This window comes from Lethenteron reissneri, chromosome 25 (genome assembly GCF_015708825.2).
Source record: "Lethenteron reissneri isolate LAM-NWPU_2019-01 chromosome 25, ASM1570882v1, whole genome shotgun sequence".
Lineage (NCBI taxonomy): Eukaryota > Metazoa > Chordata > Hyperoartia > Petromyzontiformes > Petromyzontidae > Lethenteron > Lethenteron reissneri.
The window spans coordinates 1,124,023-1,148,768 of NC_083803.1; the positions used below are offsets into that span (position 1 = coordinate 1,124,023).

The window sequence follows — 24,746 nt, forward strand, 5'->3', positions numbered from 1 at the left end:
GGCAGCAGCAGCAGCAGGAGGAGGAAGTGGAACGACGCTGGGGGAGCGATGGCGACGGGAGCAGCACGGGGGGGAGCGGGAGGCGAAGGAGGCGGCGGCGGCGCGCGACTCGCGCAGCGGCCGCCGCGGCCCCCGGCTCCGCACGGGCCGCCGCTCGCCATCTCCGTGGCCGTGGAGCGATGTCCGCTGTGCAGCAGCTCGCGGCGCCGCCTGACGTGCGCCTCGTGCGTGCACAAGGGCGACTTCTCGTACATGGACGGCAAGGGGGACGAGAGGTGCGCGGCGACGAGACAAAGGCGGCCGCGGCGCGGCGTGACGAGTGGATGTGACGAGGGGTGACCCACGCCGGTGTGAGGGCTGACGAGTAGCGGGGGTGTCGTGGGGAGCGCCGCGCTGCGCCACGGAACCCGGCGAGCCGAGTTCGAGTCTCGCTCACGGCCACCAACACCCGGTCCTGGGCCTCCTCCCCTAGGTCGACTCGGCCTCAAATGAGTAGCTGGTGCGGTGTGTAAACATCTCCACTGGGGAGACAAAGGCGGCCGGGCGTCGTTCTGGCGTTGATCGGTGCTCCCGAACAGCACTTGCCTCCTCTGTAGTATTGTTCGTAGTGACGAGGTGTGAGAAGTGGCGTGAGACGAGACGAGGTTTGCCTGGCGCGGTGTGAGGAGTGCCAGGCGCTGGGCTGTGCGACGTCAGGTTCCATGAGGCGTGTGGCGAGTTTCCCTTTCGTGGTGGGATGTGGTGGTGTGTGCGAGTGTGATGATGAGGTCGACTAAGCCTCAGTGTAAAACATCGCCACTTCCTCCCTCGTGTGCCGTGCCGGCCTTCATAGGTGCTCGCTAGAAGCACTTGCCCAACATTCTGTTGACGATATACGTGGGGGGAGGGTGTCTTTGTGTGATGATGTGAGTCACAGCGGTGAAATGTGGGGTATGGAGAGGGTGAGCGATGGTGCAGGAGATGTGTGCGGTCTGTTTGCTGTGTGGGATGTGACGAGGATGTGGATTGTCAAGTTGTGTGGGATGTGACGAGGATGTGGATTGTCAAGCTGTGTGGGATGTGACGAGGATGTGGATTGTCAAGTTGTGTGGGATGTGACGAGGATGTGGATTGTCAAGTTGTGTGGGATGTGACGAGGATGTGGATTGTCAAGTTGTGTGGGATGTGAGGAGGTTGTGGATTGTCAAGCTGTGTGGGATGTGACGAGGATGTGGATTGTCAAGCTGTGTGGGATGTGACGAGGATGTGGATTGTCAAGCTGTGTGGGATGTGAGGAGGTTGTGGATTGTCAAGCTGTGTGGGATGTGAGGAGGTTGTGGATTGTCAAGTTGTGTGGTATGTGAGGAGGATGTAGATTGTCAAGTTGTGTGGGATGTGAGGAGGTTGTGAATTGTCAAGCTGTGTGGGATGTGAGGAGGTTGTGGATTGTCAAGTTGTGTGGGATGTGAGGAGGTTGTGGATTGTCAAGTTGTGTGGGATGTGAGGAGGTTGTGAATTGTCAAGCTGTGTGGGATGTGAGGAGGATGTAGATTGTCAAGTTGTGTGGGATGTGAGGAGGTTGTGGATTGTCAAGCTGTGTAGGATGTGAGGAGGATGTAGATTGTCAAGTTGTGTGGGATGTGAGGAGGTTGTGAATTGTCAAGCTGTGTGGGATGTGAGGAGGTTGTGGATTGTCAAGTTGTGTGGGATGTAAGAAGGTTGTGGATTGTCAAGTTGTGTGGGATGTGAGGAGGTTGTGAATTGTCAAGCTGTGTGGGATGTGAGGAGGTTGTGGATTGTCAAGCTGTGTGGGATGTGAGGAGGTTGTGGATTGTCAAGTTGTGTGGGATGTGAGGAGGTTGTGAATTGTCAAGCTGTGTGGGATGTGAGGAGGATGTAGATTGTCAAGTTGTGTGGGATGTGAGGAGGTTGTGAATTGTCAAGCTGTGTGGGATGTGAGGAGGTTGTGGATTGTCAAGTTGTGTGGGATGTGACGAGGTTGTGGATTGTCAAGCTGTGTGGGATGTGACGAGGTTGTGGATTGTCAAGTTGTGTGGGATGTGAGGAGGTTGTGAATTGTCAAGTTGTGTGGGATGTGAGGAGGATGTAGATTGTCAAGTTGTGTGGGATGTGAGGAGGTTGTGGATTGTCAAGCTGTGTGGGATGTGAGGAGGTTGTGGATTGTCAAGCTGTGTGGGATGTGAGGAGGTTGTGGATTGTCAAGCTGTGTAGGATGTGAGGAGGTTGTGAATTGTCAAGCTGTGTGGGGTGTGAGGAGGTTGTGAATTGTCAAGCTGACTGTGCGGTCATCTGGACCTGATAGCAACAGACACGGGTGTCGCGTGAATTGAGTTGGGGTGGAATGCCCGCTATGTATTCTGACGTGAGCACTGAGTGTGTGTGAGAAACAGAGTTACTTTTGGCGTGTTTTGTCTCACGAGGTGATACTTAAATGTTATTTTTGTCTGGCATTTCGTGATATATACACGTGACAGGAGTGTGAAAGCATCAACAAGTGTATGTTCACATGTTGATGAAAGCACGTGGCGCACGCGTATAGCTCGGATTTTAGTTGTCAGATTGCCATGGCTTTCCAAGAAAACATGAAACGATATGGCTTCTAATCACATTTTGTATATCAGTAGAGTGGAGCGCTATGAAATAGCTTCGTTTGTGTTAATAATGACACCTAATTGTATAACTTGAACATATAGAAGGGAAGTAATAAAATAATAAAAATAAAACATAATAAAATAAAATAATTCTCACGACGTTTCGGCTACAACGCAAGCAGTCGTGAGAATTATTTAATTTTATTATGTTTTATTTTTATTATTTTATTACTTCCCTTCTACGTGACTTTACCGAAAGAACCAAGAAGATGAATCCCTGCAGTCACGAAAGCTTTAAATCGAAATTTAACTTGAACATATCTTAGAGAACACGGTCCTGTCATTTCAGTGCTATATCTTTATGTAAAACCACTTGCAAATTAATGTAAGCATTGTCAATGTTAACATTTCTACCCCTTGGAATACCACACACATCTGATAATTCGAACAAATCAGTCGTTATATTAAAATACTGCTGTGAACTTATTTTTTATTTAGTTAAATATTTCTACTTTCGTGCCACGTACTGTACTACTAAAAAGAGAAGCTGTTTAGGGTGATTATATATATATTTTTTTATAGCTCGTGTTATGTAATGTGCATGTTTTGATGTTTGACTTTGGTCTCCTATATGGGTGGATGTGGTAACTCCTCCACACAGCTGTGTGGTTTATTGCTCTGTCAAAATGCTGAGTTATTATTTTGTGGAACTCCAGTCCAATATTAGACATTTGATCCAAATGGAAAATGGATGTGTTACATACGACAGAAATTGTTGAAATACTTCCATTCTTATTTTTAACTGTTGTCATTATAGGGATGTTCTCTCCTAAATGAGGGTAGCTGGGAATGTACAAGCTCGTGACAACAAGTTGGAGCAGATGTGCCTATACAGTATTTTAAAAAATGAGACGTTTTTATTTTAGTCTGAATACAATAACTATGATCCCTTTACTACAAACGAAACGTCTCAAATTAAAATATAAGCTGTGTGTGTGTACACGCATCTCTCTGTGCATTCTGTGTAACTCTTAATCTGCAACCTTTTCATCTATGCTTCCTCTTGTTAGTGGGGTCGCGCCATTCATTGAGTCTTTCTATTGTCTGCAGATCAGTCCTTTCTGTTGTTTACTAAAATCTTCCTAATGTTCATGGTGGCCCCGATGGTGTTATCCACAGTACTGTTGTCAGTCCTGTGGATACGGTGCAACTAAACCAGAATACTGCATCTTTTCTGTGGTAATGCTGTGAACATGCAGACAAATTTAAGGGCACTAAACGTTCATCGGACTGACTGAATAATAATGGTTGATTATGACGATGGTTGTCATCGTAACTTGTATAACATCTAAATTTGAGCAGACCTCACGACACTGTAAGAAACGGCCACAAATCTAAGCTGTATAATTATTTGTCTATGTTAATGCTTCTATTCCCATTCTTTTTTGGAGTTGGGGGGGGGGATATTTAAATGTTGCTGTGATGTTTCTTTTTTAATCTCTTCCTTACCCAACTCCTGATATGTATGATTTTATCCTCTCTTCTCGCTGATTTTTGTTTTGGCACTTGGACTATTCCCTCAGTTTTCACTGTTAAATTATAATGCCATTTCAGAGTTGATAAAATGTGGGCATAGTATTTTTCACCCATTTGGATATTCGAGAATTAATAGTATGTATTTATATGTGACCAACCAATGATAATGTATTATTTCACAAAAAAGATTGAAACATTGAACGTGAGATAAATGACAAAAGCTAAACAATAGTCTCGTACAGATTTGCTCATAAATAATCAATTTGAAGGGTCATTACTGAAAAACACAGCATCATATGTATAGTTATGGCAGGTAGTAAAGTTTTGTCATGATCAGGGGTCTGCAACCAAAATAACAAGAAGAGAATTTTTTTTCAAATTCAGCAACAAACTCAGTATTTCAAGAGCCGCAATGCAAGTGGTGAATGTGATACGTTGGTCCTTAATAAATAATGTCATGAAGCAATCCTTATTTAGGCGTATGCAGGTCTGGAGCCGCAGGTTGCTGACCCCTGGTCTTGATCAATATGAAATACAGAGGCCAACAAGAGTAGGATGCAGTGTTCTTGGAAGACTGAATTGGACAATGTAAAGCAACAAGACTATGCCTTAAGGAAAACTTTCCAACAAGTGCATATATATGTTCTCTTAACTGGATTTTACTGAATTAACAAATACATTTCATGTAATTCTTTGTGTAGTCATTCATTTATGAAATAACCAACTCTAGACGTATGAAATCTGGTTTCATTACGGTTTCCTGAAATCCAGCTTCAAACCCAGGATTTTAGCAGCGCTGGTTCAGCGTTATGAGTCATCTGGCTACCACATTCAATTTAAAGCTCGAAGTTGATGATCACACTATTTTTATTGAGGTTTACATGAGCAATAAGGAGAATGCCGAATAATTAGATTCCTACATATAGTAAATATGATTAATACATATGTAAAACTAATGTTTTAGCGGATTGAATTTATATTGTAAGATGTGTTTTGTGCCTGTATCTCTACAGCTATTTCAAGAAGCAAGGGAAACTGAACATCGCAAAAAAAGAGAAGCAACAATATCAGGAAAAGTAAGGGGCACAAGTGACTTAGTTATACGTTTTACTGTTTATACAGCTGCACATGGGCTGAAAGATCCTATAAATGCATTAAGAAAATTGAGTGACATGATAATTCCTCCGCAACATTATTTGAAAGTAAACCCCCGATCAACCGTGGTGACTTACCAACCAACATAGGGCAGTCCCATAGCTGCTGTCCAGTGTTGACTCAACCTTGTCGTAGGGGTAGTAATTGTATTTTTCTTTAACATTCTCTTCAGAGCAATTACCAGTACATTTGTTATCTGTGGATTTTGGTAAATAAGTGTGCCCTATATGAAGACAGCAACCCATTATTCCTGTATGTTTATCAATAACAATGCTCGAAGATTGTGAAGTGCGTTTTAAATAACGCTATGAATGCTTATGGGTGTAACGGGGATGTAGTGCGAGCACAATTTGCTATGAACTCAATTCTCGGCCACGGCAAACATAAGTGATGAGTGATACCTGCACCATTCCTAGACCTTCCTTTGACTCTGAATCCGTATATGTATTCATACTGGAGGAATCTGAGGAGCTATGAAGGTCATTTTTTACAGATGTCCAGTATTCACAGATGTCCAGCATGGTGAAGTGGATCATACAACTGCCATGTCTCTCGTGGTGTGGGGAAGCCTTTGTCCAATTGTGGACAAACAACAGGACTCCTATTAACTTATCCTGCATAGTGTGCGTTTCACTGGTGTCCACCAGCCTCTGTCCTCCAGCTGTGCATGGCTGTGATATTATGCCGAGGGCAGGAGCATTGTTAACCTATCACAGCTGACTTAGTGTGATTTTATTTTGCATAAATCAGAGTGCTGTGGTAATAATGCCAATGTGTATGAGTGACAGCATGACTGAGTAGCTGCTTGGTTACATGCTGTCTTTGTGTTTGACATTGGCAGGGTTCGTGAGGTGGCTGAGGCTCAGAGACAAAAGGAAAAGTTGGTGCGTAATAAAGCTATATGAATCCATCCAAAACACCTTTCAAATGTTTTTTTTCTATGCTGCAAAATGTATTCCTATCGTCTGGAGGAGTGGTTCTCAACCTTTTATGGCTACTGTATCCCCTTGTTGAATTTGGTTTCAACCCAGTGCCTGACCCAACATGGTTCTGAGAAATACATTTATGAATAATGAACATGAACATCACTATTTTAACCAATTGTCCATTTTGTGAGGTATACTAACTAGTTAGTTACTGCAAGCGAATACAAATAAATGAATGAGTTTTTAAATGTATTTGATATATTTCTAGGTTACCGTATGGATTTTAATATTACTGTGGTTATTTTATTTTGGCAGATTCATACATGATTAGTCACCAATGACTCATGAATGATATAATTTCACACATTTGTAAATCACCTCACGTACCTCCTGGGACATTGCCACGTACCGCCAGTGGTTTGCAGTACCCCTGGTTGAGATCCACGGGTTTGGAGGGCCAGTCTGTACCTGGAATTGGAGCAACCAGTCTATCTCTGTTGTCTCCTTTACTCACTCATGTTCTCGTCACGTTTGAATTGTTTGAATCTATTTTCTCATATTCTTTGGGTCTTTCGGTAAAGCCACATAGATAAAACAAATGGTCTCATGTTATGTCTCCTTTGTATTGCCTGTCTCAATTGTATTATATGTCTTGTTTTTTCCATTGCCATAGATGTCCACGACATATAATTGGGATAAATTGGTAATCGATATTTTTCCCAATCTATCTTGTTAGCACCGGCTCTTCTACTTTCAGCATATTCTCTTGGCACCAGGGAAAACCCTACAACACCAGGGCCCTGGTGTCTTATCAGGGCCACTTGCTGGTGGTTTTTCTTGGGGAAAAAAGATTATCTACTAAATCCACTAAAATACTCTATATGCAAAATTTGAAACGTGTATGATGAGTGAAATAATTTATTATAATCTGACTCGATGCATAGGTACAAAAAACGAATGTGGACCTATGTTTATGCCAATGACCACATGTGTGCCCGTGTGGTCTTCATAGAAGTGGGAGATCCTTTGCTGTAAGAGCCGGATTGATCTGCTCAAGAGGGCAATCGATCAAGTGAAGAAAGACACCTTGATTGGTGAGTCACGATCTGATGTGATTTGGGACCTGGCGATTCGGTACACATAACATACATTTTAAGTTATATTTCATACAATTCAACTGTGTTTCAAAACATGCATTGCAATGTTGAAAGGGAGGTATATAAAGTAAAGTGCATTTGAAAACACTTAAGATTGGGGACAGTCACAGGCAGATGAGAAGAAGAAGTTCTTGAGCCTTGACTGTAGTAGAGGCAGGGCGTTGGTAGCACATATGGTTGGGGGGAGGAAGAGAAGGACTACTCAAAATATCAGGGCATCAGGTGGCTAAAGCACAGTGAGTTGATAAAGTGTGGAGCACAGGTTGCACATCTGCCAGTTACCTTAGTTAAACCAAAATATATATATATATATCTATCCTATGAACTGCCTGTGAGGTCAATCCTAGCCTGGCAAAAACCCTGTTGCAATGCCAGATAACTTAAGTTTATTCTGTTTTTACTCTGTTTGGATTGGCTATCTGAACATGAGCTGGTGCAACATTAGTCTCCAGCATGACATGAATGCCTATGAAGCATGTGCTCAGCTATACTAAGGCACAATTCTGTCTTTCTAAGTCTTTTTTAAACTCTGCCCATGCTGTCAAAAGGGCCACACCAGTATTTAAATGTACCATGCAACAGCAAGGTGCAGTTGTTTGAACCACACGTGACTTGAGTCATTACCACTGGGATTTGGCTGTTACAAAAACACCTGGGAGGCATTGCTTAGACTTCATAGCGTTAAAGATGGAGTTTTAACTGAAGGTACTCTTATGCCCTTGAGCACACAATTGCAGACCGATCAAGTTTACCTTTATCAAGAATAAGCTGCCTCATGCACGTTTGTCTTGACTCTTGTAAAATGCCTCCGTCTATGCCATTAATTACACAGCAGACACACCAATATGTTCTGATAGTAATAATAAGACAATAAACGTGATTTTTAGACCGCAAAATGCACAATTTTGAACACGGGCTCACCTCCCATCATGTCTTGCATGTCACGTGATATCGCCATTATGCATGTGCAATCCACGCAGCCTTTTTTTCGACCAACAACTCAAAATAGTGGCTATATTTTTTGACGGAAAGAAAATGGATAAAACATGCATAAACTGTATATCCTTGTTGGTGACATCAGTATGGGGTATAGCTGTCATTCCCCTATGTTGTCTTATGCCTCAGGGACTTTATATGGACAAGCTCTTCATGATCACTCTCGGGACTTTGACCTGCACTCACTTTTCTATCTATTGAGGTTTTCATCGTTTACAAATAGTATTAGAATCTATTGAATGTATTGTGATGTTTACCATTAAGATTTGGCGATAAAGAGCTGCACATACCATTCTGCGCATGCATATTTTTCTACCCGCATGCAGTCCCTTGTATGGGACACCCTTCTGCTCGTGTGGCCTCCATCCCTGTTGCCTGCGTGTGCACGTGCATGCGTTCACCAGACAACGCTCACGTGCAGCGCCAACGGGATGAAAATGTGCGGAATGCCCTGCGTGCACGCAAGCACGCCGAGAAAGAGGAGACGATGCGGCGCCGGCTAGGCCGCCGCCGGGACTGGCTCGAGCCGCGGCTTCGGGAGCTGATTGAGCGCCTCAAGGCGCTGGGCACGGCGCGGCGCATGCACGTCCGTGAGCTCACCTCCTCCATCTTCCCACTCACCGAGGCCCTGCCACGCCCAGGGTATGTACGCTCACTCGCTGCGGGGGGGGGATGCAAGTGGAACAGGGCCTGCTGTCTTATGTGTGTGTGCACCCACGGACGTGTACATCGCGGGGCTATTTGTGTGTGAGCAGAAAGTGTACGTGCACGTGTGAGCGGGATAGGATGTTTGTGCAGACGTTGTGCGTGGATATGTGTACGTGCGTGCACATGATGGAGGGGGGGTGTTTTTTTTATTACTACCCTCCCTACTGAGGACAGGCCCTGAGGCCAAAAATGCCAAATGGCCGAACACAAGCGATCCTGTAAAATTTGTAATGGCTTAAGTTGAAACGTTTCTTGAATTGAGCAAGGTTATAAAATCCTGCGGAAAAGGACGATGAGTGGGAATTCCCATGTTGGGCAGTGTGAGGGAAAAATCACAAAGAGCAGTGTTTTTACTTGTGGTGTTGTTATTGAACACAGTATCGGAGAGTTAGGACATGTTTGTGCAGAATATCCTGAGGCCAAGTGCTCGTATTTGGCAACTTTGGAAAAGGCAACATGCCGTGTTTGCCATACATATGTAGACGGCAAATTAATGGCTCACTTATAATCCAAATGGTAATAAAATCAGAAAAGAATGACAAATTATCATTAACTTCAGTGTTATTTTAACATATCCAGCTCTTATGCTATGTGTATTTACAGCCGTGACAATTTGATTAATGACGAATAATTTGTGCTTGACTTTGTGAATTACATTGTGTTAAAAAAAATGCAACTTTCATCATTTTTTGTTGGAACTGAGCAATTAAGGATTACATTCTTCCCCAAAAACAGCACGTTATGGTGGATATTATGAGTTCTGACATTCCTCAATGAGAGTGTGAAAGATATGAAGAGTATCCCAAACGACAGGGAGAGTTATTTTTATCAACATACAGTTGGGGAGGTTCTGGCACATGAGAGTTTTACAAACTGCATCTACATTTTTACAGCATTTGGAGGTGTAAACAACACTCCATGGAAATGTTACGAACTTTGCTCAAGTTCTCAGTTAGAACCATGTAATATTGTAATCAGAACTTCAGTTGCCAATGTGGCTTTGAACATTTTTGGGATGGGAAACCCCCACATTTATTAGGCTACTTGTGCCTCAACGACACCACAAAGAGCTGCCTGATTTGGAGAGGTCCTTTGCAAATGATATTCATTATGTCGAGACATGTCAGTTATTCTGTTGTATATTAGGGGTACACTGAATATCCAGTTTAAATTTGGATCTAGTAGGAATCTGGCAATCCTTTCTTTCTGTGGATAACAAAAAAATTAGAAACTGTCAACTCCTGGCAGGACTGATTTCGCAATCATGAGTAAGTACTGTTTAACGAAAGAAAACGCACACTGACACCTATCTATATGCAGAGTCGCACCATCACCCTGCACAGAAGTCCACTCTCATCAATACGCTCCATCATCGGGCTAAAAAAGTGCCAGATGGTGATAGTCTGAGAAGTGAAATTAAACATGTTAAAGAAGCGCTGCAATTGAATGGTTACAATGATGCACAAATAAACAGGGCATTAAATGCCAAAACCAAATTGAAACTGCCCAAGTAATTAAAACTATTAAAATACCATACATTGCAGGAGTAACTGATAAACTAGTCAGATGCTTGGAAAAACAAAACATCCGAGTCAGATTTGGCATGGTACATAAAATACAGAAATTAATATCTGGTACAAAAGATGTATTACTGAAGCTATCAACAAAGGGTGTGTACCGGATTAATTGCACTTGTGGCAAATGCTATGTTGAGCAAACAGGACGAATGATCAGCACGAGACAAAAAGAACACCAAAGAAATATTAAATACTGCCAAATACAACTGTCAGCAGTAGCAGAACACGCGTGCCAACAAGGACACTCAATTGATTTTGATAATGTTGAAGTTCTGTGCAAAGCTAGTTACTACTGGCCAAGACTTAGAGAATCTATCGAAATTGAGAGAAGTAAAAATATTAACCGTTTATATTTAGTGCTGCTTGGAAGCAAATCATCAAGTAATACATTGTTTAAATGCATGCCTAAACAGGTCATCCTACTTGAATAACGATTACCGTTGGTAAGGCTATTATCGTACACACAATCCCATAATGCGCATGTATAATCTACGTTGAATACCATATTCATTAATCCCCCCCCCCCCCCCCACTTCGCGAAAGAAGAGCGCACAAATGTTGTCATCACATCTACGCCTCTTTTTAAGGAACGAAACAGGTGGACTTCTCCACAAATCTGGCAGTCGCCTGATGAAGCTAGTTGTAATTACTGGCGAAACAACGTACTCGGATTGTAAATGTTGTGGCTTGGCTCTCCAACACACCGGTGTGCTGTACTGGTAACGAATTGACATGTTTTGTTTACATAAGAAACCTTACTAATTGGCTGTGTCGGGTGGTGGCGGGTTTAATGACACATTTATATATTTACGCAATCTAACCCAAAAAAAAATGTTTTATGGATGATATTGGTCGCGAAAGCCTATGTGTTAAACCGTGAGGTCAATTTAACATGCATGCTTTTGCGACCAATATTCAAGATCCAATTATTTGCATTGCAAGTCAGATGTTCGTGTCGTTAAACATCAGAGAAACACAACACATTACACAAACAGCCCCAGAAACCTTTATTATGAAACTGGACAGGTTTTTATTTGCAGACTCATTTAATAACCATCTTATCCAGCATGTAGTCTGTACTCATAGCACATGGAGATTTGGGGTGGAGGTCAGTGGAGATGGCCTAGCGGGTAAAATATTCAATGCACACAACATGAAATTCGTGAGATCTGCATATGCACGCTATTATAATCATACATTCATTCTCACTACGACCTCAATTATGATTACATCTCTATTTTCCTCTCTATCTCTATTCTTAATATTTTCTCTCTATTAAATAAATCTGTCTTCTAGCTCTTCTGAATACATATACCTATTTTTATTAATACATTTCGCCACGCTCTTCTCCCCATTTCCTACATGCAGCTTGATGCTCAATACAGCAGGAGGAGTTCTGACAAAGCAGGAGCTATTCCAACACAACGGGAGTTGGTTTTATATTGCGAGTAGGAGTCGATCCCACACAGCAGGACATAGCAGGGCCATCCCAAAACAGCAGGTGTCCTCTTGACAAAGACACAGTAGTGCCATCCCAACATAGCAGGACACAGGGTGATCTCATCATAGCGCATCACAGTTGGAGTTGTCACAACGCAGTGTGACATGAAGCTTTATAGAGGTGCTTCATAAGTGAGCTCCAGGCCATGCATAGAGCGGCGGAGACGGATGTAGTGCGGAGATGTGGGAAGTAAGATTTTGGAGATGTACGGAGTGAGAGAAGCATCAATATGGCATGGAGATGAATGGAGTGAGAGAAGTAGAGCATTTCTGCACACCACCATGGCGCGTAACTCGCGGAGAGCTCGTGCAGCTACGTTGGAGAACCCATCGTAGTTCGAGGTAGAAACTGGTTGAACGAGCCCTTCATATCTCCACGGTTAATAAAAGATGAGTAGCACTTTGTGGAGAGCTACCATTAGCTTTTCTCCGATTAGACTCATCCCTGCGAAAGGAATGTGGGATTTACACCAATGGTTCAGTGCTGCGCACAGCAGATGATATCCCCGAGGCTTACTTGAACAACGATTCACTTTGGTTTGAATTTTGCCAATTTAAATCCGAGGACCCTCCCAAGCAATTCCCTGTTCAGGAAGCACTGGATTGACTGGAGATGGTTTGTTTTCATATTATGATTGAAAGCTGCTCACATATCTACTCATGTTGATAAAAAGAGAAGTGGCTCCATGGTGCAGAAACTAACGTTGCCCTGCAAGCTTAAATATTTAAACGGTTTGTTGCACTGTGCATGGCTGACCATAGGGATCACTAATACAATGACTTGAGTTTTCATCTGCACGTGTATTTGTGTGCGTGTGATGTTTCAGAATTGAGACTGCCTTCCATATTGTTCACAAGTGCACCGTGAATGAGCTGGCCTGCTGTCCCATTCTGTGCACGGCTACTTACATGTGAGTGTGACGTTCGTACGTTGTGTCTGTGTTGTGCACTTGTTATTTGTCATACACATACGAGTTATGTGAACAGCCTCATGTATGTAAAGTTTATTGTCTGTTTTTAACCCTTTCCCCATTCCGAGACATCTGCAAGTTGCAGGGTGGTTTCTCAATTACTGCTGAATCTCGGAATGCGCAAGCGGTTAGTGTAAATTTTATTTAGAGAGAACTAGCGACACGATCACACTACGATAGCTGGCGCCAAACTGTGCCACATGCCCTCCCGCATGGCATTGTGGGAGCCTTGGTACGTCTTTCGACCACGTACAGATACAGATATTTTATTTGAGTTTTTCTTCCCATTCCATGCCAATGACGTACACGTACATGCGTCATCGCAATGGGAAAGTGTTAAAGTTGCAAGCGTTGGTGTAAATGCTTACAAAGGAGGAGGCATCATTGTTTGAGAACATGCGCTCCCAAGCTTGTGTGCATGTGACCATGGCTGAAGGAGGTGCAGAGGCCAACTTATTCTAGTATATACTGTGTATAACCTGCAAGATTTATCATGGCTGAGATTAATAAATGTCATTGTAACAAAACAATCCTTGGCTTATCTAACTTGAAAGACTTTGATCAAGCTGGGCTTGGACATGTGTCTGAAAAAGAAGCAATTAGCTCTGGGATTTACCTGGTAAAATAAAAATAGTTTAACACGTACGTTTTCACGACCAATATCATCCATAATACAGGTTTTTTTGGTGAGATCGCGTAAATATATAAATGTGTCGTTAAACCCGCCACCACCCGACGCAGCCAATTAGTAAGGTTTGTCACGTAAACAGAACATGCCAATTCGTTGACATGCTCTCCAATACACCGGTGTGCTGTACTCGTAACGAATTGGCATGTTGTGTTTGTGACAACCCTTACTAAATGGCTGTGTCGGGTGGTGGCGGGTTTAATGACACATATATTTACGTGATCTAACCCAAAAAAACATGTATTATGGATTTTAAAAAATGTCAGTTTGAAAAAATAAGAATAAGTTTTAACATTTCTGGCAATAAAACAGGTGTTATGATGTTAAAACACCAAATATAAACCTTTTGAAAGGAATTATGTCCCATTTCATAATTATGAGAATAGGTTTTCCCCTTTTTTCTGGCACCAAAACAGGTGTTAAGATGTTAAAACACCAAACTGAAACATTTTACAAGGAATCATGCCTGCATTAACCACAATACTTGTGGTCAGAATGCAAACAAAAACATACTCTGATAATATATGCATTGTCTTTTAAACTGATTGTTCCATGGGGAAAAATAAAAACTAACAGCGGAAAGTGGCTTTGATGTACCCATCCTGCCACCTTCCGATGTTAGTTTAAATTTTAGTATTTTCTGCTTGGTTTCGGCTCTCCGATTTTACATTAACGGGTTAAATTTCTCACACCAACATAGCCACCTACGCATACTCGCCATGGAGGCCGCTCTCCAATCTCACATTAACTTTATAATTTCTCACATTAACATCACTAGCCCCGCCCACTTCGTGTATGACCCTTGGGCTACACCCATTTTAAACCTTTAAAAACAGCCTGCCTCAACAGCTTTCCCCCTCTTTTTTCCTCCTGATGACGATCGCTTGTGTTGCGATAGAAACGTCGTAGTTTTTTGTTTATTTTATTTCTATTAATTTGAACCTATCTACGTGCCTTTACCGAAATAACCAAAGAATATAAGAATATGAAATGATAGAATAGATTCCTGCAGACACGAAAGCTTTAGGTCAAGATTTTATACTCTTTGGTTCTTTCGGTAAAGTCACATAGGTAGAAAAATAATAGATCACGACGTTTCGATCGCAATACAAGCAATCGTCATCAGGTGGGACAACCATAGCAAGAAAAAACTGCTGAAGTAGGCGAAAGATCTGCCGTGGCACGAGGTTATATAGGCCTCGGCAGTAGGGGGGGGAGAGAAGTGGGGGGGGGGGGAGGAGGCGGGGCAGAAGGTGGACCCCCCGCAGCACCCGGGTCCACTTTACTCCAGTGACCCGGGTGCTGCTGCGGGGTCCACTTTCTATCCCGCCTCCCCCCCCCCCCCTTCAGCCGATCTCTCCAGTGCTGCTGCGGTGGTCCACTTTGCTCCAGTGACCCGGGTGCTGCTGCGGAGTCCACTTTCTGCCCCGCCTCCTCCCCCCCTTTTCTCTCTCCGCCCCCCCGCTACAGCCGATCTCTGCAGTGCTGCTGTGGTGGTCCACTTTGCTCCAGTGACCCGGGTGCTGCTGCGGGGTCCACTTTCTGCCCCGCCTCCTTCCCCTCCCCCCCACTTCTCTCCCCCCCCCCCCCTACAGCCGAGGCCTATATAACCTTGTGCCACGGCAGATCTCTCGCCTACTTCAGCAGTTTTTTCTTGCTGTGGTTGTCCCACCTGATGACGATTGCTTGTGTTGCGATCGAAACGTCGTGATCTATTATTTTTCTACCTACCGAAAGAACCAAAGAGTATGGATTCCTGCAGTCACGAAAGCTTCAAATCAAGATTTTATTTGTATACTTTTAGTGATTTGCTTACCTTTCCTATACTTTGCACTTCTATTGTGTTTTTGTATTGTTGTTGTAACGTTCTTACCCACCCCTACTGGACATCTGTGAAAAAGAGGATTATAGCTCATCGGTTTCCTCCAATATAAATAAATATTCTGATATGGAGACCTCAGAGTTGGAATCTTCTGAGTATGCTGGCGCACTAATTACTGAAAGCTGATTAAGAGAAACATGAGATTTCGTACTTGCGTGACACTGGTGCATTAACTGCAACATTTTAATTTTCGTTCTTCCGCATCTTGACCCTACTCACCGTGATATTCTGTTGGGGTTTTCAGTGGGTGGAGGAGGTTGGGAAGATGGTCGCGAGCTCGTTGACTCTTCAGAGTTACAAATGGGAAGGTGTGCTCGGAAAGACTCGTTGATCTGGCATCAGAAAGGTGGCCACTAGTCTCCATCACTGTCAATAGACCAAGATTTGTCCTTGTAGGTGTGAAGATCTGTACAGCAGCCAGTCGCTCTGGATGTGGAGTGTAGGATTTGCCTCGCGCACATATGGTTCTGAATATTGCTCATCTTTATACGAGGGGAAGTTCTGCCATTCTTGCACAAGTGATGACCCATCATCTATTCGTTTTGAAAATAACACACACTGTTGATAATACCCAGTACAGTGAAAACCAGTCCAAAGTTTTCCTTCGTAAAACTAATGCCACTAGGCTACACTAATTTTGAAGGACCATTTTCAGTGGATAATGTTAGTTCCTTTTACATGTCGTTAAAACCACTTGTTTGTTTTGTGGTTACAATTCTTGGAATCAGCACATTGTATTTTATTCATAGATTAGTTGTATCTGTAAAAACCATTATGGACTTCTACTCCATGTTGTGTTATGATGAAGTAGTGCAAATGCATTTTTATTAAGAGGGAACACCAGATTGAAATGCTCTTCCAAGGTATAATCAATCTGTTTTAAAAAAGAGAAACCTGACACGTTTTTTTTTATTTCATGCTTCCACCTATAATTTCGCAAATTTTAAATCCCAAGAAAGGTGTTGGATACAACTGTGAGGGCTCATTTGTCATATGCGTTAAAACATCACTTGCACATTCACTATGTATTGGTTTCAGCAAACCTCTTTATACAGTGTTAATTTCATTAGCTAATCCAGGGGTCGGCAACCTACGGCTCCGGAGCCGCATGCGGCTCTTTACAGGCTGCTTCTTGGCAATATGTACAGTATGTACTCAGATGCATTGCGGCTCTTTAAATACTGAATTTTGTACCGAATTGGAAAGAAATGGCTCTTCTTGTTATTTTGGTTGCCGACCCCTGAGCTAATCGTAGGAAATGCAGGTAACAGGGTCATGTTGAGGAGGAGTGCCCCTCTATTTAATGCGATCACATTTTGTTTCACATTGCCATTAACAGTTATTTAAGTCGTGCGGGAGTTTAATTACCATCAATATTGATACAAACAAATATGCCATGGCGAGTTTTTTATAGATATCTGTTTACAATTCCTCCACTAGTTTTATAATTCTCTGTCGTGCATGATGGTTCATCTGGCTGTCGAAGGCTACCATCAACCGTTTATGCTCATTGCTTAGGATGGCATCTTAATGTGTGTCGTTTCCGAATGGTTGTGCAGAGTTCTATGTGTTCTACCATTTTGTATTTTCCCCTATTTCCATAATCCTCTTTTTCTTAATCTTTATTTTGTGGGTTCTAATTGCTAGTTGCCTGCCGTTTTTACTTTGTCCCCTCCTTTCAGTGCACTGTCCATTCTCGTATTGTTGCATTATGTAAAGCGGTGACATGATTTCCTTATTTTGGCCATCTCAGGAGCTGAAATTTGGGGTTTGCAAAGACTAGATCTGATTACCTGCCAAATGTATTGCAGTTGGCCTTGTAGTTATGGATCTTATCTATTTTTATGTTTAAATACACACAGCCTGTAAATAAATGCTACTAGTAGGGGAAATATCTCTGGGTATAAGACATTTTAAATCATTTAATAGTCTAATGCCAAATCCCTTAGGCCAACATTAATCATCGATGAGTATTATCCTGTAACTGAGGTGATATGATTAATCTGAAATACAATGTTTTTACGTTAAATAAAAACTGAGGCCCACTGATACGGTAAGTTAATTGTGTTATCCATAACCTACCGCTGCTGAAGTGAGCAAATTGTTTACAGTAAAAGGCCTATGATCCATTCCATATAATAAAGTTTAATTAAAATGAGAGAAATGTAATACCACTTGCATTATTTCATTCAAAGATGTATTATCCGTTCTAGTCACCTAAGCTTCATGTATGTTAAGTGAATCCCAATTAACTCCTGCTTTCTAGCCATTGAATGAGTTGCAATTAAGTATGAAAACGATAAGCAGCTGTGTCTGTGAATAAAGATGCAACCATAAAATCAAAGAGTTCTTGTAGATAGGTACCTAGGCCATGTGTCTTGAGCTGTACAACAAGAATTTCATGAAATTATCGTTGAGAACAACATGCTTTAAAATAATTTTGATACCCCATTACAACCGCTGTAGTGGCACTATAGTAAATGTTTGTTAGGCAACTAGGACACTGTAATGGAGGCCATACTAATTTGGTGTAGTTCTCATTCATGAGACTTCTAAATCGTGTTGGACAGCCAAGGGCATGCAGCCTAAGTGCATACCTAGGAGTTTGAGAGGTTTTTTTGGGTCGCTCTTTTTTATCCATCAATTTGCATATCCGGGCTTTTATTCGCCACATAATAAGATGTGTACACTTGTTCATTATGTACGAAAATGTATATATGCGTGAATTTATCGGAAAAAATATTTTGTGTTTTTTGTGCACAAACATGAATGCTTGTGTGCTGGGTGTGTGATGGCTTGCATGGTCGTGCGTGTGCTCGCTTGTCTGGCGGTGCAGCAGGCCTCATGCGGGAACGAGCACAGAGGCGGCCATGCAGAGCAGCACGGTGGACAAGCTGGCGGAGGCTCGGCGCACCAATTACCAGTCTGGCCGCTGGGTCTACACAGAGGGCAATGGGGAGGTGTGTGTGGCCGTGGTGCAGCCGCACATCTTCCTGCCGCAAAACGGAGACTTCTCGCCTTACTACAGCTGGGTGGAGGCACGCAGGAATTCCACGCAGGAACCCGGTGAGTTTGGCGGGTTCATGCATTTCATGGTGATGATGGTGCTGCCTAATGGGCAAATACTTCTGTAGGGTACATGTTTGCATATGTTCTAGCGATGGAGGTTCACCTCCCTGCTGCGGTCAAGATGACCAACAATTGGGATCTAAACATAACCTCAGCCGTTTTTGGAAGTTGACTTAGCCTAAATTGAGTACCTGGTGCATTATATCAGCACTGAGTCAATCGAGGTAGTTGCTGCTGGTCATACCACCCCATCCTGCAAAAAGCCAGTCTTCATAGATAGATGCCCCTGTATAACGAGACTGGGTGTCTGTCTCAGTGCTGGAGCAGGGCAGCCCGGCGTACCGCATCACAGCCGCTCTGTGCCACACGGCTCAGCTGGTGTCCGTGCTGTCTCACATCCTGGGCATCAACCTGCCCCAGAGGCTCTGCTACAGGTGAGGTCCCAAGGCTGGCCAGCCTTCACCCACTCACTCAGGATTTAACACTGGTTTCTTAAAACAACAGACTATCAAAATATAGCTTTTCCTAATGTCTTTTGAATGTGATATTTTATCTGTCCTGATATGATAACTATCTGAATTTTATCTTTATTTAAGGCACAACTTGTGCCAATTCCAAAATTGCTCAATTGTATCACTGTTTTATCAATTTGAATGTCATTTATCAGTGATACAAGGTTGAAAAATTATATATCAAGGTTGTTTTCCAAAATCCAAAAGGAATTACATTTTCTTAGCCGGTTTCACGTTTTAAATTGAATTATTTACTAATCTACTGTGTATGAATATTGAACACTATTTCATGATTGTGTAGTGTCGTACAGACGGACTCTTCAACGTCTTTTGTAGCACACACTTTTATTCGTCTTATGAACACAGTCCCTATGCACTGAGGGGTATACGGTCCCCTCACCCGTTACACTCAGAACGTACAAGCCTCTGCACCCTACAGGCTACTTAATATCCCGCTCTTTCAGTGTCCTCTGACTGGACCTAGGGAGATGTCTCCCCGACCACTGGTTACTCTGAACCCTAGCCCTTATAAGGGCTGGAGGGCTTGGTCCAGGGTCCTAGGCTTCTTCCGCCGTCTTGGGTCTTCGTGTAGTCGAACTCCCCGAGAGCTCTGAGCGCTCTGGCTTTATACTTGTTCGTGGCCGGGTTGTCCAATCCCCGGTCACCTTGTGGAACCCTGTGATTGGTCGTTCCCAATCTGCTTTAGGATCCCAATTCACCCTATCTGACCCTGACCGTTAGGTGGCGCGGGAAAACCTTGTTTATGGTCAGCTCTCACAACTTGTGAGACCCTGACCGTTAGTTTGAGCGGGAAAACCTTGTCAACGATTAGCTCTCCCAGTTTGTGAATATCGAGTAGTTAACTCTACTACAATTGCATAAAATGGATCTTTAGCAAAACTGATATATTTACTTGAAAGCATGTGTGCCTGTTGAAGCTGAAGACTACTGTTGTCGCAATATGTTTCAGTAATGCTGATTTGTTTGTTGGTGCACAGTGAGTTCTGCCGGGAGGACATAAGCCGTCACCGCTTCATTCGGGCTGTGCAGAAGCTCAACACCAATGTTCTACACCTCTGCTGCTCCCAGGTAAACCACAGCCACAGCAGCCGTAAGAGGCCTGCACATTTCACTCCACTCTCACAGGGTGCCTGGTCAAGATTGTCGATGTAAATTGCCCCACTTTATCCTTTCACTCATTATGACACAGAAGACATTGCCAAACACAATCATGCTCATATCTCCACACTCGTTGGACAACAATCGGAGTGCGCCATCCTTTAAACATGAAACCAGCAGGACATTCTCTGTTATTGCATTGTTGTAACCACACATGTTTATCAGATGACGCACTTACATTTCCAGAGTTTAATGTTTGCTTAGCATCAATATTGTTGGTGCCAAATTGGTATAAGCAAGCTGAATTAACAAGTATAGAAATGTAAAGGCTATAAACAATTATTGGTTTGAAATTATAAGGTGTCATATGCCAGAGGTTTCTGGGTTTTCTTTTCTCAACTTATTCCATTATACTCTGCATCATGGCATGAACTAAATTACACTGGACAGTGTGCTCCATGCATGAGACAATGGCTGTGGAAGAGATTTTTCACATGACTATTGAATAATCATTAAAGTGATCTTTTTAGTTTTCAAGCAGTAGGGGTGCACACTTCATATTGTACAATTGTAAGCATCACAGTCAAAATGATATTTTACTCCTCAGATTGAATTGAGCCAATTCATGTTCAATAACAAATTTTACGTGATTTTTCTTTTCTGCAGTGACTGGGCTAAGATGAAACACTCATTTCGACTTTAGTATCCAGTTTAATCGTGGGTGGCCGAAACCCGTATTTGAATCCAGTATCTCAGCTTCATGGACTCAACGCTCTGACCTCTGAGACACCCGGCCACCTCTTGCCAGACCTCACTGTTGAGGATAGAGAATTGCACACTCTATTATTGGCCAAAAGGCATTCATAGGACACTACAATTAATTATATGACCCCCTTTATGTGTCAATTGAGTTTTTTGTTTAATTGCAATTTCTATTCCAGTGCCAGTCACACCCTGTTGAATTTAATAATAATAATTCCATGAATGTCGCGCTTTTCATCAAGGATCTCAAAGTGCTGTACAGGACACAGCAGCAGCAGACACTCGGCATAACATTTTTTATATTATAAATACATAAACAAATACACTTACTAAATTAATTTTAAAGTTTCATAAGTGGAAGCGTATACATGTGTTTTAAGATGCATTTTTAAAATGTCTACAGACTCGGAGATCCCTGATATCTCGTGGATGAGCATTCCATAGCCTGGGGGCTACACGGAAAAAAGCTCGGTCACCCATAGAGCGAAGCCTTGACCTGACAATGAAGAGAAGATCTACATCCACAGATCTTAGGGAACTTGAGGGGACATGGGTGCAGCATGTCAATTATGTAGAATGGGGCAAGATGGTTCACGGATTTCTAAGGTAACAATAGGATTTTAAACGGTATTCTATGTGAAACTGGAAGCCCCAGTGCAGGGAGGCCAACACGGGTGTAATATGATGTGAAGGTGTTCTGGTTAACACCCTAGCAGCCACATTTTGAACATGCTGCAAATTGATCAGTACATTCTTAGCCACCTTTACACCTGCATTGCTCACATCCAAGTGTCTTAGATTAGCAGCCAGCCACCTGTTTCACTTGCTGTTTCCCATGAGTTACTGACACACTCCACACTGATTCTTGCAGCATGTGGACCCTGAGCTTTTGCATCCATTACGTCCGCTCAAGAACCTGATGTACATGGTGAGGCCAGACAACAGCAGCCTAGGAAGGTGAGACTTTCTGTGCATGGTATTAGCACGTTTGCCTTCAATTATGCTTTGTCCCTTCAGTGAATGTGGTCATTGTACTCTTCGTGCAATGACTCAATTGTCAGATGAGTACTTGGAATACAATGACAGTGTGATAATTTGTATTATTACCTAGTAAGGATGGATTTTGGATTTCCATTTTTAGGATTTTTTAAAATTTTGGACAATTTTCAGATCGTGTTGAGATTTGCAGATCCTTGAAAGTATGTCATCCTTTACATTGTGTTATCCTTTACATTTTATTCTATATGTATGTGCCTTTAGCCATGAGATACAACTTTTTAGTGTTAAAACAAATATATTTTTCCAATCTAGCATCGTGTTTTTGTCAAAAATTTTGAAGTAACATTTTCTTGGCAACCTTTCACATGCTACACTGTTTCATGTAGTACGAACAAAACAACACATGGCTGTATTATCATGGGCCGAAAGTGCAGTGCGTGTGTATCGCCTCTGAATTCACTGGCTTCGCACACTTGCCTTCAGGAGCGGGCCATTTGAGGTGACGGCCGACATGGAGGACTCGATGGAGCTGGTGGACGCCAGCACAGCCAGTCAGTCTGAGGGCAGCGATGGGGAGGACACGACCGACGAGGAGACGGACCTGGGGCTCGACTGGGAAACTGTCCCCAACCCACGCTTCATGGACATCCCGTCACGGGCACTGGAAGGCAGCCCCAGTCAGAGCACTGCGCTCACAACCACCGGTGGCACCAGCCTGCAGGACTCGGGGCCAATCTCTGCGAGCAACGCGGGCGGTCTCGTGTCCTCCGCAGTCGCCTCCATGGCCTCTATCTGGAGGGCGTACACTGGCACACGCTGATGCGACTCGGCATCGCAAAGACCTTGTCCTGTGTGGCTTTTCCTCGTGTGTACCCTCTACTCAACGCGAAACCAGTTTGCAGTTGTGTGCATTATATTTCATCAGTGTCCACCGTGTGTGTGTTGGCTATAACCAGTGCTGGTGGCGCATAACGATGCACGCTTTTGCGAACCGCACTCTTGAAGTGACTATGGTGTGTGCTAGTCTCTGGGCCAAGACGTTATATTTTGTCTGAGCAGTGCTCATGACTATATATGAAGAATGAAGTGAGGTGAGTTGCTGCTCTTCACAGCCCTTGCACTTTGGCTGTTGTGATGCTTCAGCTCTCAGCAGCGTGGAACAGATTTTGGCAGTTGTGCTGGACTTTATGCACAAATGTCTTAAACGTAATGGTATCTTCCTCCTATTGGGGAATAATCATTTACATTGTAGTTACGGGCTTATTTAAAACATTTGTTAAATGTAAAATGTTGATTTCATAACTTGTTTAATCAGTGTTATGTTAACTTGTTTGGGTTTGCTTAAAGTAAATACCTTTTGCCAAAACTACAATTGAATTCAAGGTAGATTTTGTGCGGTAGTACCATGACTGTTTTAGTCATTTGCGTTGCATGCATACCAATGTTAAAGGAAATGCTCAGAACACTGCATTTAAACACTTTTACCCATCGTTCCCTATGTTTGGGAAATTTACAAAAAAGTTATCACATCTTGCACTTAAATTTGCTCCCGAGGGAATGCAACATTTCCAATGTAAGTTATTCACAAAGTTAATCAAAATGAAAACTAACATTGGTGGGCCCTACTAGCATGTCACCTTTCTTTAAAGCTACTTGTTTGCCTAAGTGGTGAACCTATGTATAACAGCATGTGCATCCAAGCACTTTCTTCAATTTTTACAGTGTCTTACAGGTGAAATAAGCTCTCTAGGCTTATACTGTTATGTGGCCGTTTAAGTAGATGTCATTACATCTCGTTGAGGTTGCTGTTGCAGCGTTTAGAGTAGTGGTTTTAAGCAGATTGCAGTTGCGCCATTTGTTTTTATACCATTACAGAAGTTGCATCTCTTGGTAGTGCCACCTTTTGAGCTGGCCTGAATGGCACAGTGAAGTTAGTTGGAACTGATGTAGGTGTACTTTAAGAGTTCAAATAAACTTACAACTCAAGTCAATGCACACAATTTAGTTAACTTCACAGCCAGTTCCATATCTTAACAGCATCTGAAGCATCACTTAACACCAAACACAGTGGCAACACCACTCCACAAATCATATGTACTGGAATTTCAAAAGATGAAACTTGTTTTAGAAAGGTCATGAGATTATTACATGAGCTGGTAAATAATTCAAAATGTAAACCAAAGCAGGATGTAAATTAACATTGTCCAACCGAACAGTTTGAGCACCCTTTCCAAAGGCTCTGATTACTCTGAAGAGGGGCACTCTTTAAGTATAAATTGGTGAAACGTGTTCACACTTAACAAGGTCTGGGCCACTTGGGTAAACGCAGAAGTAAGTTATGTATTGTTTGTGCAACAAAAATGGTGTTGAGATCTCACGTCAAGTATGATAGATCTTTCAACCCCAGCTCTGCCCAGATCCTCCTTGCTGGTGTCCATCCATCGAGTACATAATTGCGCATGTGGCCATGAACACATTAGCACTTGCGAGCCCGTTAGGACTATGAGCAGACTGGTCTCTTTATTCGTGCCTAGGTTTTCCTTGGTGTTTACCTCATGTGCAATTAACATAAATTAGCGAGTCGATTTTTCATCTTTT

General features: G+C 42.8%; 1 protein-coding gene across 5 annotated transcripts; it reads left to right on the forward strand.

The window, feature by feature from the left end:
- On the forward strand, positions 1-24,746 carry ATG14 (autophagy related 14). Of its 5 annotated transcripts, none has more exons than XM_061558823.1 (11): positions 1-275; positions 5,141-5,203; positions 6,124-6,166; positions 7,221-7,302; positions 8,688-9,003; positions 12,974-13,057; positions 18,524-18,753; positions 19,073-19,190; positions 20,267-20,357; positions 22,021-22,106; positions 22,632-24,746. In XM_061558823.1, the coding sequence occupies exons 1-11, from the start codon at positions 49-51 to the stop codon at positions 22,966-22,968; spliced, it is 1,677 nt and encodes a 558-aa protein (XP_061414807.1). In that variant the 5' UTR covers positions 1-48; the 3' UTR covers positions 22,969-24,746. The 5 variants fall into 5 exon arrangements, with proteins under 5 accessions (XP_061414807.1, XP_061414808.1, XP_061414809.1 ...); XM_061558824.1 differs by having other exon boundaries at positions 18,527-18,753; XM_061558825.1 differs by having other exon boundaries at positions 8,766-9,003.